Genomic DNA, 17,481 nt, shown 5'->3' with positions numbered 1-17,481 from the left:
TAATATGTTCTTAAAAACTCGGTTTTGTTTATTTTAACAATTCCATATTTCAAATAAAAACACATCGGTAAAATTCTACTTCCTTTTCCGTTAAAGAAAACGCAAAGTTGTCAAAGATAAAAGGAACACAAACAAATAATAAGGAGTGAGTATTTTTTTCCATTGTAGCATTCCTTTGCATAGAAAAATGAGGATGAAAAAAATGATGGAATGTGACGCGTCTATTTCCGGAGAGTTCCTTCACTCTCATGTGTATATACTTTGACGTACATCGGGGAGATATGCGAATTCATTTCTATAGGCTCACCGCTTTGAGCTAAAACTATGACGGAGGCTTGTATCAAAGCGGGGAAGAAGACGACGCGTGTACAGCCTCCAATTTGTCAATGCCTATCCTAAAAGCTCGACAAATGAAAGCTCCGCGAGTACCGCGCCGCGCCTAAATTGAAATGCTTTAAGAGTGTAAGTTCATAAAAGAACGGTCTGTACGGTAACGTAAGAAAGCCTTCCTGGCGCTTTTCAATTCATACATAAGCTTTATGTGTGTTGGTGGAGAGCTTTCGAACAAATAAGCATGCGAGGACTCTATCGCGCTGATATCGCTTGTGTGAAATCCCGGAAACAAGAAAAACTTTAAATAAAGAAATATATGTATACAAAGAACTATTTTTTTTAAAGTTTGATTTAAGTATTTTTTTTTCTTTTTTATATATAATTTGAACTGTGACTTGGAATATATAATAATATATTATATCATTGTCAGATGTTGATTATTATTATGACATTAAAAGTAATAGTAGTAATAGGATTGTTTATTATTTATTAAATTATTGTCAAGATTAATATTAATATGAATGTTTCAAATTTAACGGTTTAAAATAAAATGTAATATTATAAATTAAGCTATTATTTAAATGCACGATGCTTTGACATGTACAATAAAATATTAGGTATTTATTTAAAAAAAAAACGATATCATCAAATATAATATAATATAGTCAAAATACGAATGTGTTTCATAAGTAATTTAATTATAATAATTTATAACTAAAAAAAACAGCCAAACGCAAACAAAAAAAATATTTAAAAACTAATGACTTCCAGAAATTAATGAAATATATACATAATTTAACTTACAATACGAATAAATGTCGACTTGTAAAATTTTAATTTGAAATCAAAAGGTTATTTGGGTAATAAAAAAGTGCATATGGTTGTATTTTGAAAATCTAATAAGTATACCTAATTGAAAAAAGAAATTAACTTTTAAGCTTGGCACACAAAAATATTGGATACTTTATCAAAACACTTACTACTATTTTAAAAATTACTAAAATAGTAGTATTTAGGTTAAGTACATTTGCCGAAATTTGATGAATGCCCGATACCATACAATTTTATTACAATTTTAAGATTTTTTCAAATAGGTGTATTTTTTAGGTATTTACGAATTATTTATGTCGAATATTACATTGTTAAATCTTGTAACTCAATCGTTTCATAAAAAATATAGTTAATTCCCCATATATTATTTGATTTGAAACAATTAATAAAACTTATTTAATAATTTATAAAAGAAATGATTATAAATATTTGTTTAAAATAATTAATGTTACCAAATAAATTAAGTATACTCTTTATTATGGATCCCTCCCCACCGTTATACGCCACATATACTATTATGGCTTCATTAGAATATTAACAATATGCAAATATTTCATAACGCCTAAAATGTTAGTGAATTTGAAGTGAAGTGAAATGCAATTTTATGGTATCTCAATAGGACTGTTGCGTAAAAATCCTTCGCGGACCGTAGAAATAGTGTTCAACCCACATTTTCTATTCTTCTTATCTAGCATTGAAGAGCAAATGGAACCTCCCGTTTTTAGCGTGCTTTACATAAATCTGTTCACAGCTTTTTCTATTATTCCCCCGTGTAATTCGGTGAAAAATGAAGAAAAAACACATATAAATAATGTGAGAAAACGGTGTATCTACGTGTTTTCGTCTTTTTAACTCATTGTCATAATTCGCCAAATAAACGAGGAGACATATTTAATAATTCATAAGAAGAGAAAAATATGTCAAAGGAACGTTTATGATACTTGTTTATACATGTAAAATAATATGGTCTCGAATTTATATTCGGTATTACATATACTTAAGCAAATATTTTTGGTTATATTATGAAGATATTCATACAAGCTAATTTAATAAATTACCTCTATATGGACCTCTGTAGGTCACTATGAATGGTTGAAAGTCATTTGTCCAACCCACTGAGATCAAATTACACATTGAACAAAAACAATATATAATATTGCCAATTAATGAATTAAACACAAACTACCAAATAAGAAAGAGGAACAATTATTTAATATAAGAATTTTTATAAATCTTAAAAAAATAAATTATATTACCCACCATGAATGGTAAGTGACTTAAATAATATTAAGATAATTGCTATTTAATTTAATATATTTTTAATTTATTCAATAACGATGTTGATAATGTTATTAAAGTTTGTTTAATGTTTAGATACATAAAACTGTATTGTGTTTCGTTTTGTTTCCAAAAAGTATATTTTGTTAATGCAAAGCATATCAGTAAAATTTGAAAAAGGGAAAGAGATCGCTAAGAACCGTTTCACTGGAAAAGGCTTCGAAACGAAAAGAGAAAACTGTCCTTAGTTAAGTCGCCAGATTTGTAGGCGGATTTCAACTTTTCAATCGAATAAACTTTTTCAATAGTACTATACAAGCTTTTTTATCCCGATTACATAAACGAAAACACTTTGGAAAAGGTAAGCGTAAAAGTTTACATATCACATTTGGTATGTAGAGGTAACAAATCAAATTTAAAGTAGGTATTATTCAAATAACAAGAAAGATTTTATTGAAGGTTAAACCTGCGATATACCTATTACGAGATAAAAATTATATAATAAATTGGTATACACTTGAAGTAAGTTGTTGCTGATAAGAAATGTAATACAAATAGATGGAATATGAATGTTAATCAGGTAAGTAACTATTGGGGTAAATAAATAAATTATCACCATTTTAGATTATACTATAATATTGTCAGTAAATGTGTACTCCTTTTGATTTAATAAATCAGTATTTGTATGAATAATATGTAAATTGAGTATTCTATTTTTAAAGAAAAACAATCTCAATATTGAAAAAAAGCGTCAGTGCCAACTAGAATGGACTTGGTTCACTTGGCTTATGAAACACTCGAATATAAGATTGCTAATAAGTAATAATAAGTGAAGTTCAACGTATGAAATACGAGGAATGAGGGCACATGTTTGTAGGATTTAATATAATATGTATATTTTTGGGGTATTCTAATTTATCTATGTTCAATAGAAAATTGTGCATTTTAAAATTTTATATAGATATTATTCGAATTGAATAAAAAATATATTAGAAAAAATATATTTAAAGATGGAAATTATATACTACACAAACAAATATTAAATTTTATACAATAGGCAGTCCACTACAAACTATTGAGGAGTATTCAAAATTTGAACGAATAAAATCAACTCCATCCGTTTATTTATTAGTCTGAATTGGAAGCATTGCTTCTATCCAGTTTTGTGTACACTGTATGAGAACCCTTCCCAAAGCGGTCCGCAGCCAACTTCATTCGATTTCAATCGCGCGCGAAAATCACTTGTTGTATTAAGTACTTTACTGCACTGTGACGCGGCACAACCCACTGTTTATTATTTATGTCGGTGAAGGGAGAATATCCAAAGAATTCAAAGTTACTTACCGGCAATTACTTTTTATTATGTAAATTTCCAGTTATTACCAATCGTATTCTTTCAATGCTTATTGTTATAGAAAAAATCAGAAGGTTGTAATTTATTTTTACATTTTATCAACAAATTGTGGATATTATTATATTTTATAATTCATCATTTTAAACACAGCACCCACTATGTTAACCTCAGACAATAAAAATAGTCTTAACAAAACTTTTTAAAATCAAAATAACGTTGACATTTTTTTTAAAAAACTTATTTGTAAAAAAAATGATTTAAAATATTCTTCTAAATTTTAGAGACCAGTACAGATCATTATAAAAACGGCCCTAGTATTCTAATGTGTACGGCATTGGCGTCAGACACGATTGCTCCGGTTTGATTTCCGGGATGTTACAATACATTTATGAGTTATCTTCTGAGGTGTTTATGTGATGGCTTCATTTCCACTACAGTATTACCTGCTATCATTAAGATTCAATGCATATCGTAGTATAAAAAAGAAAGAAAAGAAATACCATTGAGGTATGTGACATATATATATTTTTTAATATATGTTAGGTTAGATCACCACACTGCATATTATATTTATATAATATGACAAATGATTTAAAGATGCTACAGGTATGTATAGAACGTTATAATCATTTTATGAATAACAAAAGAATTCACTCATGGACGCCTGTGTACAAAATGTTGTAATTAATTTTATAGCAAATATGATTTGAATATTAAAACAGTTTTTACTTGGATAGTAATAATGAATTATTTTAGACGTATATTTAATTTTGACGACGATTTACTAAGAGCCATTTGTCTCCTAATCATCTTAGATGAAACATTACTAATTAGGAATACATCGGAAACGTACATCCTATTTAAAAATATATGTATAGAGCAGTATTTTTGTATTCCAAATATATGTATGTTCAATAATGAATATACATTCAGTTTGTATTTTTTATATTTAGTAAGTCTTAAAGGTTATAATAATATATGTTATGAACACTATTTCTATCTAAAAAATTATCTTTAGTATAAAAAACAAGCTTTAAAGTCGACTGTAAATGAATGTTTAATATTGTCATACGCCAGTTTTGTCTATGAAACTACACGCTATATTATGTTGTTTTGATACAAAATCATCCGGTAATAGTATTAATTATATATTACCCGATGAAATTGACAAAATTTAATAAGACGGGGGATTAATAATTAATAAATATTAATGCTTCGAGTGAGTTAGTAAAAATGGCCGTAACTGGTGTTGGAAATCAGTGTTAGTCTCTTGTGCCAGCTGTCGTTTTCACATGTACATTATTAATTATCTGCAGAGTCTCTGACGGTATTATATAGGTACCTGGAGGTAAAAGAAATTACATGCCAAAGTGTGGAGTACCTTCAATTAAATGTATAAATAAAGTACTTATAATAAATTATAATAATATTCCCAATTCACAAATTATAATACTGAATTGATATTCCTAAGTGTTGAGATTTAAAAAAATGAGGAGTTTATTAGCTGCATACTACGTACTGTTTCCAATGGGAGGAAATATGGTGTGGGAGTTGTTCTTAGGTTAAAAAAAATACAGAGGAAATTTTAAATGTTAGTTTTAATATAACATAAGTCGATATTGGAATAATGTATTTCAAGAGTGGAATATCTGGCAAGACACAAGAAATTTTAATATATCATAAAATAATATCCGTTATATTTTAAATATATATATATATTTGATAGATGAAGTACCCGGCTTCACTCGAGGTCACTTTGATCGATATACATTTATCTTACTTAATAAAATAATAATTACATTTTTCAATATCAAAATAACTGTATAATATATAGATATTCAATATATCAAAATAAAAATAATACTGATTGCCGTAAAAGTCAAACAAAAAAGCGTCAAATTAAAATCAAATCCAAAATATGAATACTTTATCTTAATCTGTAATAAAAATATAAATCTTGAAGGAACAATCAAACATACTTTGTATTTTTATATGTACCTATATAAAGATAAATACATAAATAAAAATGCAAATATTTTATTTTACATGTAATCTGTTTTAATACGCCTGTAAATATGTCCCCACATTAGTTTGGCCAGAAACGTACTCATATCAGTAGGAACTGATCAGTTACCGTATTCTACTTTACAGTCTTCATAAATGGTGTGTTCCACAGGGTAAACAATATACAGAGTTTTTTTAATTTGTTGCTAGGAATACCTGAGAACCTTGTCTTGTTTCTATGAGTTGAGATTTACTCACTCTCCAAATGAGGACGGTCTAAAAAATGTGTAACGGTGTGTTGATTAATACGTGAAAGAAAAATATGGAACGAGAAATTGTTTTTTCATGTGTTTATTTATCAGACTAAAAGAGCAACCATTATGATGTAATATGTTTAATTATAGCAAATCAAGATAAGTTATCCTGTATAAATTATCGTACATTTGACAAATACTTTTGAAGATAATAATATGTAGGTAATTAAAATTATCCATTAATTAGCCATTTTACTATGAACAAATTTTATAATGCTTCAAGTATCACCGAGAGTGATGAATAGAAGATAAAGTTTAGGAATCATTTTTAAAAAGAAAAAAAAAGACCGATGTAAGAGGAGAAGGCGGGGGAGAAAATCCAAAAGGTAACTTCGCGCCAGAAGATGGCGTCACCTTTCGGGGGGAAAATGAAGCGACGACTTTATCTATTTATTTAAACGCACACCTACCGTGTTAACAGAGTGTTTCTGAATAAGTTAATTTATTTTGGCGCCGTGTATTTACACATCCACGCTTGAAGTGGATTAATTGGAAGGATGTTTTAAAATGCCTTCAATTTGAATTTGAATTAAAGGAAACAATATCTCTCGACTTGCTGTTCTCGTGTAAATAAATGAGAATCGTATGCTACTTGTTCCAAGTAACTTATTGCTTTGACAGTAAAACATTATTTCTAACAATAACAATAAAGTATTTGCAAATAAGAGCCGCAAAGTAAGTAGATAAATGTTTCTGTGACATAAGTAATGATAAACTGGCTTGAAAGCTATCCTCTTTAACGAGACTCAAACTGAGCTAGCTAACAAGTATGTCCATTATCATTCCATGAAACTATCAAATCCATCAAATAACCGCCTTTCACCAATATCAATAAAAGTAGGTAAATACTTTCAGTAAAGTATATTATTATTGAAATCAATTGCAACAAAAAACACGGCACCAAAAATATGGACGATTTATCAGCTGCCGTTCTTATTTCTGGGAAAATCAAATATATTGAGGGGTAGTATTGTGTTGTACTATTTCAGTTATTCTTGAGCATGCGTAATAAATGAGATTATAAAGAAAAATATTGGCCCACTGCACCTTCAAGTGTAAATCCTATAGCGATATCTACCAAGAGATTTCTCGCAGAACCTAACTAGTATAGAGTTTGCTCGGGCACCTGTTAGAAACGGAACTCCGTTGAATGCGAATGTGTACCACCAATACTAAAATATATGTACGTGAATCATAATGGATCATGTAGGGAAAAAATAAAAATGTAGAGTAGCGTAGTATGGAGTGGAGTTAGGCTTGTTGGGCACATAATATATAATATGTCAATTTTTAGGAATGTCGTTCGACGAGTATACAATCAACGATTGTCAAAATATACAGTCGTACAGTGGAACACAAAAGGCAAAAAACAGCCATCTGCCTTACAACCCGGTGGATTAACAAACCAACTCAGCAGATACACGTGGCAGCAAAAAACTATGGATCGAGAATTGCGGAATGAGATGACGTAGTAGTGGATAGACCAAGGTAATTTTTTATGCTAGTGATTATACATACCAAAACATAATCCATAATAATCCCAATACCACACCACATTATTACAATATAATTGCTTAATTAAAGAAATACTATTATGAAGTTCAATTTATTACTTAGGTTTGTGTTGTAATAATTACTCAGTTTCTTGAAACACTATATTTTTAATATAGATACTTGTTTTTAAATAAGATCAAACTACTCCAGCGTTCTATTAAATTTAATGGATATGGTAATAGGTATTAGGTATATAATCTGTTTTATTTTATTTTATATATTGAATTCACACTATTACTTTCCATTAGAAGTAAAAAAAATGTCAAACCTAATGTACATTATTAAAAATATATTAAATCAAATAAAACACGCATATGGGATATTTTAAATTACACCAATGAAAGGTTACGAGGTATATAATTTAAATCAATGCGATGATGTCACTAATACGATACATAGCAGCCGTCAGGTGTTATACAAATTTCAGTTATAACGGACTTGTACTTGCTAATATTTGTTATTGATTATTTTTATATGATATTTCAAACTAGTATATAATATTATATACAATATTAAATAATATATACTGGTTAATCATGGCTAAGTAAATTATTGGATAAAGCACGTTTCTGTTAATTTTTGTATAATATTGAATTTTTAGTTTTTATGTATAAGTAAGTATATATTTAAAATGGCGTGTAAAAAAATAATTAATTAATTAATAAAATAGCCGTTGATACAATATTTAGATATAAGGTTTCGAAAAGGAAACAAAAAAAAACAAAATGCAACTCACGAAAGCCGATTTTGTATTTTTTCGTGAATATATTTTACAAAATACAGAGGGAAGGAGAGAGGATAAAGCATTATTTGTTACAGAGCTCGTTGAATAGAGTCTTGAGAAAGTTGGCTTGCTTCACTCAAAGCTCCGGGGGCGGGCAGAATGGCCGGGGGATGGGGAGCTGACTCGTTTGGCGTTCGTAAATATTAATAGCCCTTACAGACGGTTCATTATATCAAGTGAAGAAAATGTTGACACAATGGAGTCGCAGTCCTGGATGTGACACAGTTACCCGCTGTGGTAAAATCTGCGACGGAAGGGTAAGAACTCACTCTGAAGAAGCTTTGTTTCGAATTAGAGAATTATTTTAATGACTCGAATGGGGGGCTTAAGAAATAATAATATGAAATCTTTAAAACATCATGTTTTGAAAAGTTTTCATCGCGTCCTGTGTTTCGGAGATGACGAAATGAGATAATAGATTACAGCGTTTTCTCGGAATTTAATGTTGCCTGGTTTTGATAAAAGACGATATCGTAATCTTTTAATAATAATAAAATATTTAAAATTTCAAGTGGTGGCCTATAAACGAACAAAAATGCTTAAGGGGATTACTCTTGTTTATTCAGAGTCATGGTTATAACGTATAATCTTCCACGCATACAATGAACTAATTGGTCACTTAATTGTTTTCAATAATTATTGATGGCGCTTTAACGCTATTATTTTGTTTAAAAAACATGTGACACTAAGATATACTCGTACATGGTTTAATAATTATTAATATTATTTAAATGCCTTATTTTTTTAGTGTATTATTTCGTTCATATTATCCATATTCGTAAAACTAAAACTTAGCAATTTAGCATAAGAGAATTTTGGGTAAAATTAGCAATCAAACGGAAAACTTGACAAAAGTTGTAAATTATTTAATAATAATGGTAGAACATGGGAAATTTTCAATTGAATATTTAAAAAATAACTAATATGAATATTTACTGTGAATTACAAAAAAAAATTATGTGTTGAGTGAATTGACAAATAATATTTAAATTAAGTAGTATATTACAATTCATACAAAGAAATCGCTGATTAATTTTCAAAAACTACCGATTAGAGGGAGAGAAAACACTGTGAAACTTACGAGACTTACGTAGATACCAATAATATATATAAAAAAAACTCTCGTTAATCACCTTAGGTGTAATTTTTTTGAAAATGCAGAAAAGTATTGGTCATTTAACGGAGTAGGTGCTATATTTATTGCCAAAATACTATAATTTAATATTATGATAATATGAGAATATTAATTATGAATAGGTACATTAGTGATAATGCCATAGGAAACTGGTGACATTTATAAAGCTTACAGATGATATAAGTCATACATATTATATTATACCAATAACAAATGCAATACTGTGAAATCATCGTTTCATTAGGATAATAAATAGCTTAGAGATTTGATATTTTTTTGTCAATTAGACGGCGTCATAGTTTTTTATATGAGATCAATTACACACAATTAAAAAAAGCTTGCTCAACTAGCAATATTTATAATTTGTAATTAATATGTTAAATTCTCTTAAATTAAAAATATTTTAAAATTTTAACGGTAAATATTTTTTTAACGAGTCTTCGATGTGACAGATGAAAATGTAGTATTTCTTTAGACAACACTACTACTGTATGATGATTGAACGACTTTTTTTAATTAAATATTTGTAAAAAAAAATATGACAAATTACATTGTGACTAGTAACGATATAATTTGATAGTCTTCCTGGCCGAAAAAATATTCCTGTTATTGTATCCGGCGTACAGAATTTAAAATATTAAATTATCGTTGTAAAGGTTACGAGTTATATGCTTTCCAGTAAAATGCTGACGCGGTTATATGTCTCGGCGGATTTAAAAAAAACTGTAGTTAAGAGAGATTGAGCTAAAAAATTGTGAAAATGTAGAAAAAACCCGGTTTTAAAAAATGAGAGGCAGATATACGTGACAGAGATGGATATAGCGATTAACTGCGCAAAAGGGTGGCGCTGCGAAGACATATCAATATACTAGGTAAAGAAAATACGCCATTTTACGCATTCCGGTACAGCGTCCCTTTTCGTAGAAAAACAACGAGGAATTTTTCCGCCCTTTTATGATATTCATCATAATATGTAAATATTTCAGAAACAGTCAAATCAATATGTCTTAAGAATACCAATGTATGATATTATTTAGAGGACATTAATATTGAAGTATTAAGAAAATAAATGACATAAAATAATACGAATTTTACTTATATTATTATTTTATTATTTGATACTCAAAACACAACAAATAAAAATATTAGAATCCATTTGTTGAATTTAAAATATGTCGCATAATGTTGCTACTTGAATGTTTGATATTTTATATATTTCTGTGGCTTTTTTTAAATGACGTGAATTTAATAATAATAATCATCTATCGAAGGTTAACGACCAACTTGAAGTAGGTACACCTACTTATCATGGGCTAGTCGTATCAGATCCCTGACGCCTTGGACATAAATACACTTATGGAGGTTGCATATCAAAGAAAAACTATTTTTATCTACGCTTTTGCTAATCTCTACTTTCCCCTACGGCCTACATAATGAGTTGACAGTAGCTATAAGTTTTTTTGTATTATTGATTTGTCTTATAATCTAAAATTCTTAAAAAATTGTGTATACTCAACATTGATTACAAAAAAATATTATTTACGACAGCAAGGACGTTATTAATAAATCTGACGCCATCTATAATCATAATGATCATTATATTAATTCAATATAAATTCAGTTTGTCTGTGTTGGCGGATTTTGAAAACATATTAGAGAGCGCAGTTAATATAATCAATTCACATGAGTCATAACAGGCAAATCGGTACCTTAAAGGACCACTAACCCGAGCTTGTTTCTAAGGGTTAACTTAGTTATTTATCAACAATTTAAAAGCTTTAAATAATTCAGTGTCTATCTAGTGTAACAGTTTATGATCGTGTAATTATATTAATTAATTAAAATTTTAAATTAACTGTTACAAGTTGCATACTATATTACATAGTAATAATTAATATAGCAATCCGATCAGTTCATAAATTTTTGTACGGGTCAAAATTATAAGTAACTCTCGAAATATCTATCAAAAATTAAAATTTCACAATGATTATTAGAAATATATTCCAGAGGGTACATGTAGCTTGTTATTTTGATTCTACCGTCGTTTTTATTTGAATATTTTGAATAATAGTGAAAGTCATGAAAGAACTAAGACTCATGAATTCTGACAAATTACAACACATTTATTGAAAGAGTTAATTCGGAATACTATATTATTATATTTATTGAAATAATGAATACGATGGAATATCTAACCTCTTCTGTGGTTAAAAATTATGTGCAAGAACAAATCATTTTTCGTATAACCTTAATAATGGTGTGGTATTGTAATAGAATTTGATTTTTTAAACATCATAATTTTTAATATAATTGTGGTAGGAATGTATAAATACAATATGTAATATATACATATATATAATATGTATATTATTATTGGCTATGTAGAAATATATATTATATGATATGAAATAGTATGGTTAAGAACTACACAGAAATAAGAAAATAGCCTATAATATTATTTTCAGGTTTATAATCCAAAATGAGAGAATATTTTATGGCGGAAATCAAGATAAAAAAATTATATTGCGATATTAACGATTTGCATATTTTATTAACGGTTTATATCTCCGAGGACATGTTGTAAACATGTTGGTAAAGAAAGACAATACATCTTTTATATATGAAAAAGATACTACCTTATATTTCTTTAAAGAATGCCCGAGGGGGCGCCGGGTTAAGCGGTTACTCCCTTAAGTGTAAGCAATTTAATGTAAATACAAAAGAGGGTAGGAAAAATGTAGAAAGCCTTACTCACCATTTTATTGTTTATTTCGTGGAAATGAATTTCACAGACTTTATCTACGATGTCTTCACTTTGAAATGTGACGAATCCAAAACCTGGAAAAGAGAAAAAAATATATAAATATAACATACGCATAATACATAAGTAATCCATAATCGAAATAAACCCAAAAAATTACGCTTAATCAAAAATAAATAAACCATTCCTTTACGTATGTAGTGTAGAGTCGAGAATGACACATACATAAGCCAATTTAAATACACATTCATTTTATCACACGGGAAAAAGACATTAGAATGATTAAAATAAATTAAAACATATATTATATAAGCTGTAAAAATTAAAGTACCTAACGATTGGCAATATTAATCTCAACACAGGAAACCAGTTGTGATCGTTGTGAATATACTTTTAATTTTAATTAATAACACACTAGCTATATTATTAAATAAAATCCTAGTGTGGAATTAAAATAATACGATAATAATTATTAATATTTTGTATTATAATTAAAAATAGAAGTTAGCTAGTATTTTTTATGTATTTGTTAACAACTGACTCCTTTGTTAGTGACATGAAACATGGGTGTCGTTTAATTGCTTTTCAAGATAATGTAACTTAAACAACGCATTATCATTGAAAATTTAGTGCGTGTTGCGAAGGGATGGTAAGGGATATTATGAATTGGTTAGGAGAAGTAGGCGGCGGATACCCAATAATTAAACATAATGTGTTTATTAATTCTAAGACGTAAGAGACGTAGACGGAAAATACAAATAAATAAAATTAGGTATGTAGTCGTCATAATATAATATTTTTTTTAAAACAAAAAACTATGAAAAATGCATTGGACTGAACATTGGTGTAACATTTTTAAAGTACAGAAAAGTTATTGGCGTTTAAATGACAAAAGTTTGAAGAAATACGTTTGCCGTTATTATGTACATCCGGCAGACATCGGAAAAGAAAAACTCAATACAAAGTTCTTATTCTAAGGAAAATCTCGAAAAGCACGTTTGAGCGAAACTCATGTCGTCCCTTTACTTTGTCGTAGACCAACGCCTATGATACTAGTCAGATATGCAGAACAATTGTATGATGGAGCTGTTTAAAGTTTTTTTTTTATTTTAGAAAATAACAGTTTTGTTAATAAGTTTTATCAAAGTCATTTAGATTTCATTTAGTTTAAATTATAATATTAGTGAATCTCTAATAAATCTGAATATTTGATTTGAAACAAAGTAATTTTTGTTTATTTTATTTTATAATATTTTAGAGAAAGATTGCAGTAGCTGGGACCAATAATGAAGATTTAGCTTAGCGTATAAGTCACAACCACGAAATCTACCAGGAACTTGGATAACCTTATAATATAATCCACATCATAAAAAATACGACTAAGGTGAGCTGGTTGTGAATGGGATTGGAAAGTTTTGTGTAATTTAAAAAAAAAAAATCTAGTGGTTTTATTTTCTCACAGGTGTTTTCAAATAATGTTTATTCATTTATGTTGAGAGCTATATCTGTTTATGAATACATCTTCAGAATGACACTGAGATAAAAATTCTAAACTGAAAACTAAACCTACATAATAATATGCAGCTCTCAAGGTATGACAGAAAGATAGTGTGCATTGTGTTAATCTTTGTTTCCTCTTTCGTTCACAAGTGCTGTAGTTATATTTACTTAAATTAATTAAAAAAAGTCTAGAGTTGACCTTTATAAACTAATTTAATAGTATTTTTGAACTGTTTTAATACGCAAAGATCCGTAAAACTTAATCTATCAAGTAAATAAATAAATTAAAATATAAATAAACATTGTAAACGCCGATTTGATTAAATTATAAATAATAATTAAATATGATGACAAATATTCATGAGACGTTGTCGACCAATGCAAAGAAAACGAATGGTCAGAGTCTGAGAGCCGGCATAACGTATGGGACGATGGCAGGTTAGTCTTTTGTCACACATGGCGTGCGCGCGCGTATTCAATAATCCAGCTGGGCAGTGTATAATAAACCTGCGTGCACCGGTGGCTTTGATGGGATAATAATAACCAAATAAAATCGACTTATTTCCCGCCGTGATTACAAAAACAATATCACAATGGGTGGGCCATGTCGTATTTTTCTACGAGCCGAGGAATGTTATGAGCGAATTATATTGGTTTTCCTAATATATTACATCCGCACCTAGAGGTAAACTGTTCTAAATCCCAAGCCAGTAGTTGTATAAGACAGATTAACGAAAATTGTTATTGGTAATTTGGAATTTTATATAATTTATCAATGGTAGTAAAAGATAAATATGTTCCTTGTCATGTAAGGATATTATCAACTGATACTTAAACACATTGATTTTAATTGAATTATTTTATTATTCAAGGGCAATTTATATAATATTGTTTTATTATAACCATTACATAATACTTAGATAATCATAAAATTAAATAGTTTCTACAACACACAACAGGAAACATTTATTTAGTGCTTTTTTAATATGTATACATTAATGGATATTTTAACGAGGGATTGAGGGATTCCCACGACAGTATTGCTATGCTCGAATAATAACAAAAATTAAGAGTGCAACGTCCTTTAATGAATATTTATTACGTTAGCATTAGAAATTTAGGTTAATATTTGTAAAAATCCCAGAAAAAGACTGCATACACAATTATAATAGTGGGCTAGAGTTTTATTTATTTATTACCACGTTTTTATTAGCGTATATTATTATTTGTCCGGTATAGATTTTTTATTGTGTGTCCAGTACAGTTTTTTTCTTGTTTGTCCAAGATTTGTACTGGACGATTGAAGATTGTTAACTAACTAGCTTACTACCCGACTAGCTAGACATTTGAAACTTTTAGAATATATCAGAATACGACGACAATGCATTCTTTTAATACTTTTGGCCATCTTTAAGCAGAACTGAATTCATTTTCGGTTAATTCTGTTTTGTATTTTTCGGAAAAAAATCGTTAAAAGTATAACACTATTATTGGTCGCTAAGGGAGTTTTAGCAACTAAATTATTAATATATATGTGCGTTACTATGGAAATCAATATGATGTAAAAATTACATTTCAGTATTCTATATGTATTCAGTATTTCTATCAGGTACACAAAAAAGTATTTATCAATACATAGAATGGTCAAGTTTATATGATTTAACAGAAAATTTAAAAACGTGGCATATAAAAAGTTATTTTTATCTTGTAATTATTTATTTAATATTATTAGTAATATAATGTTATCAATAAATGTAAAAAAAGATATACAAGCCAACATATTGTAATTTCCACAGATATTACATAAAATGGTATCGAAAGAAGTTTAAAATTAAGTAGGTATACTGTGAACATTTGTGAACATTTTCTGACATCAAAACAAAGTTTTTTTCTTCATTTTAATGAAATTTGTAGGTACGGTAGTTTACTTGTGATGTACTATGCTTACTTAAACGGAAATCTATTCATAGAATCTATGTTTTTAATATATACATGTACGTATATTCTGAAAAGAAATCGTGAAAAAACGTGGTCACAGAAGCAATTAATATTAAATATATCAATGTCACCAATGGAAGTTATTTCTCATTTAATATTGGGGAAAATTCTCTCGGATTAGTGAAATAAAATGGCAAATCATTCATTTTATTTGACGGAATAGCAACTAAAAAAATATATCCCGATTCGAGCAGCAAAATATTTTAGTAGTAATTGAGACTGACTGTAACAAACACGATTTTTTTAAAATAAAAACTGATTGCATTTAGGAAAAAAAAATACACAACATTTCATATTATTATTCAGCAACGATATGTTAATATATTCAAGTAAAATTATGAGATTATACGACGAAGATTACTGGAGGTAAGTGGTTGTAGGGACAACTGAGGTTGATTGATTGATTAACTTATAATATAATGTGATGTTTGAATATTTTTCAATAATCATTAATAATAGACATCTTATAGTTTCAATTACCATACTTAAGCATGCGCTTGCATGACGCAATAAATTATGATTTCAATTTCATTACTCTCATATTGTAAATTATTGATATTACCATTGGATAATTTATATTCTATAAACTCAAAGCTATTTTTTGTAAATTCAATTAAAAAATATTTCATTTTATATTATATAGTGAACAATTGTTTTCGTTTATTTTATAGTCCAAAGTGGATCTCGGCCGCCTTGTAAAAAAGTTTCTTAACATATATTTATACGAGAAATGGATGTTAGTTGGGTATTTGTTAAATATAGTAGGTGCTAGGTCTTAGTCAACACATATCCAAAGAAAAAAATATACATTTGCCACCACCTGGATTCGAATTACATATTCACGGCACTCTAACTAAACGGACACGTTGTCACTCATCTATCGCGGGCGATAGTAGGGGGATATTTAAAATTACAAATTTAAAATGATCACAACATGAAAAAGCATGTAAACCTTGACCGTCTTACACAGAAGTTTTATAACGTTTTATTATTGAGAAATGGACATTAACCACTTGCTAAATCAATCAAGTCAAATAAACATTGATAAACAATATGTAAATTTCGCCAGACCCGGGATTTAACCCGAGACCCTCGATGTAACAAACGGAAGCGTTACCAATCGGCTATCGGCACAAATATGTATAAACATTAAAGCTTAAACATTAAAACAGCTACTCCCAATGAAAAATATGATGTAGTGTAAATGTTGTATTTAATACCTAGTAAAAAATAATTTTCCCGACCATGTCCGATCCTGATAGGATCATATGGGCCTCCACAGAGTGGAGGTTTGTATTGACAGATTTTGTTTTTTACGAGAAATGGATTTCAGCCACTTGCTCAACCTATTAGGTCCATACCCTGACACACACAAATTGAAAAACAATTTTTGTACTTGCCAGACCCAGGATTCGAACCTGGGACCCACGGCTTTGTAGTCCAACGCTTATGCCGCGCGGCCAATAGTGATAATACAAATATTACCTAAAAGTGGTACACTTATTATTATCATAGATCACTTTTATTAATTAGTTTGTAAATTGTTAGTAAGATTTACCTTCTCCACTCCACAAGCAAGCTCGTTAGATGACCAATTCTTAGATATGCTGGGAAAACAATTCTCATTCGACCGTA

At 28.7% G+C, this 17,481-nt stretch overlaps 1 protein-coding gene across 17 annotated transcripts in view; it reads right to left on the bottom strand.

Moving 5' to 3' along the window:
* The window catches only part of Rbp6 (RNA-binding protein 6), a 1,006,046-nt gene that overhangs the window by 45,716 nt on the left and 942,849 nt on the right, over positions 1-17,481 (bottom strand). For all 17 annotated transcript variants that reach the window (XR_015071926.1, XR_015071928.1, XR_015071929.1 and 14 more), the window contains one exon: positions 12,343-12,425. Coding sequence is in view for 11 of the 17 variants with exons in the window: in XM_085958080.1 (XP_085814206.1) it covers positions 12,343-12,425 (83 nt within the window). In the remaining 6 variants the exon portion in view is untranslated. The remainder of the gene's footprint in view (positions 1-12,342; positions 12,426-17,481) is intronic.

The sequence above is a fragment of the Rhyacophila brunnea genome, unplaced genomic scaffold, assembly GCF_057557595.1.
Source record: "Rhyacophila brunnea isolate RB1 unplaced genomic scaffold, BYU_Rbru_1.0 scaffold_7, whole genome shotgun sequence".
Classification (NCBI taxonomy): domain Eukaryota; kingdom Metazoa; phylum Arthropoda; class Insecta; order Trichoptera; family Rhyacophilidae; genus Rhyacophila; species Rhyacophila brunnea.
The sequence above is the reverse complement of the archived record's forward strand: the minus strand, read 5'-3'. Positions and strand labels throughout refer to the sequence as shown.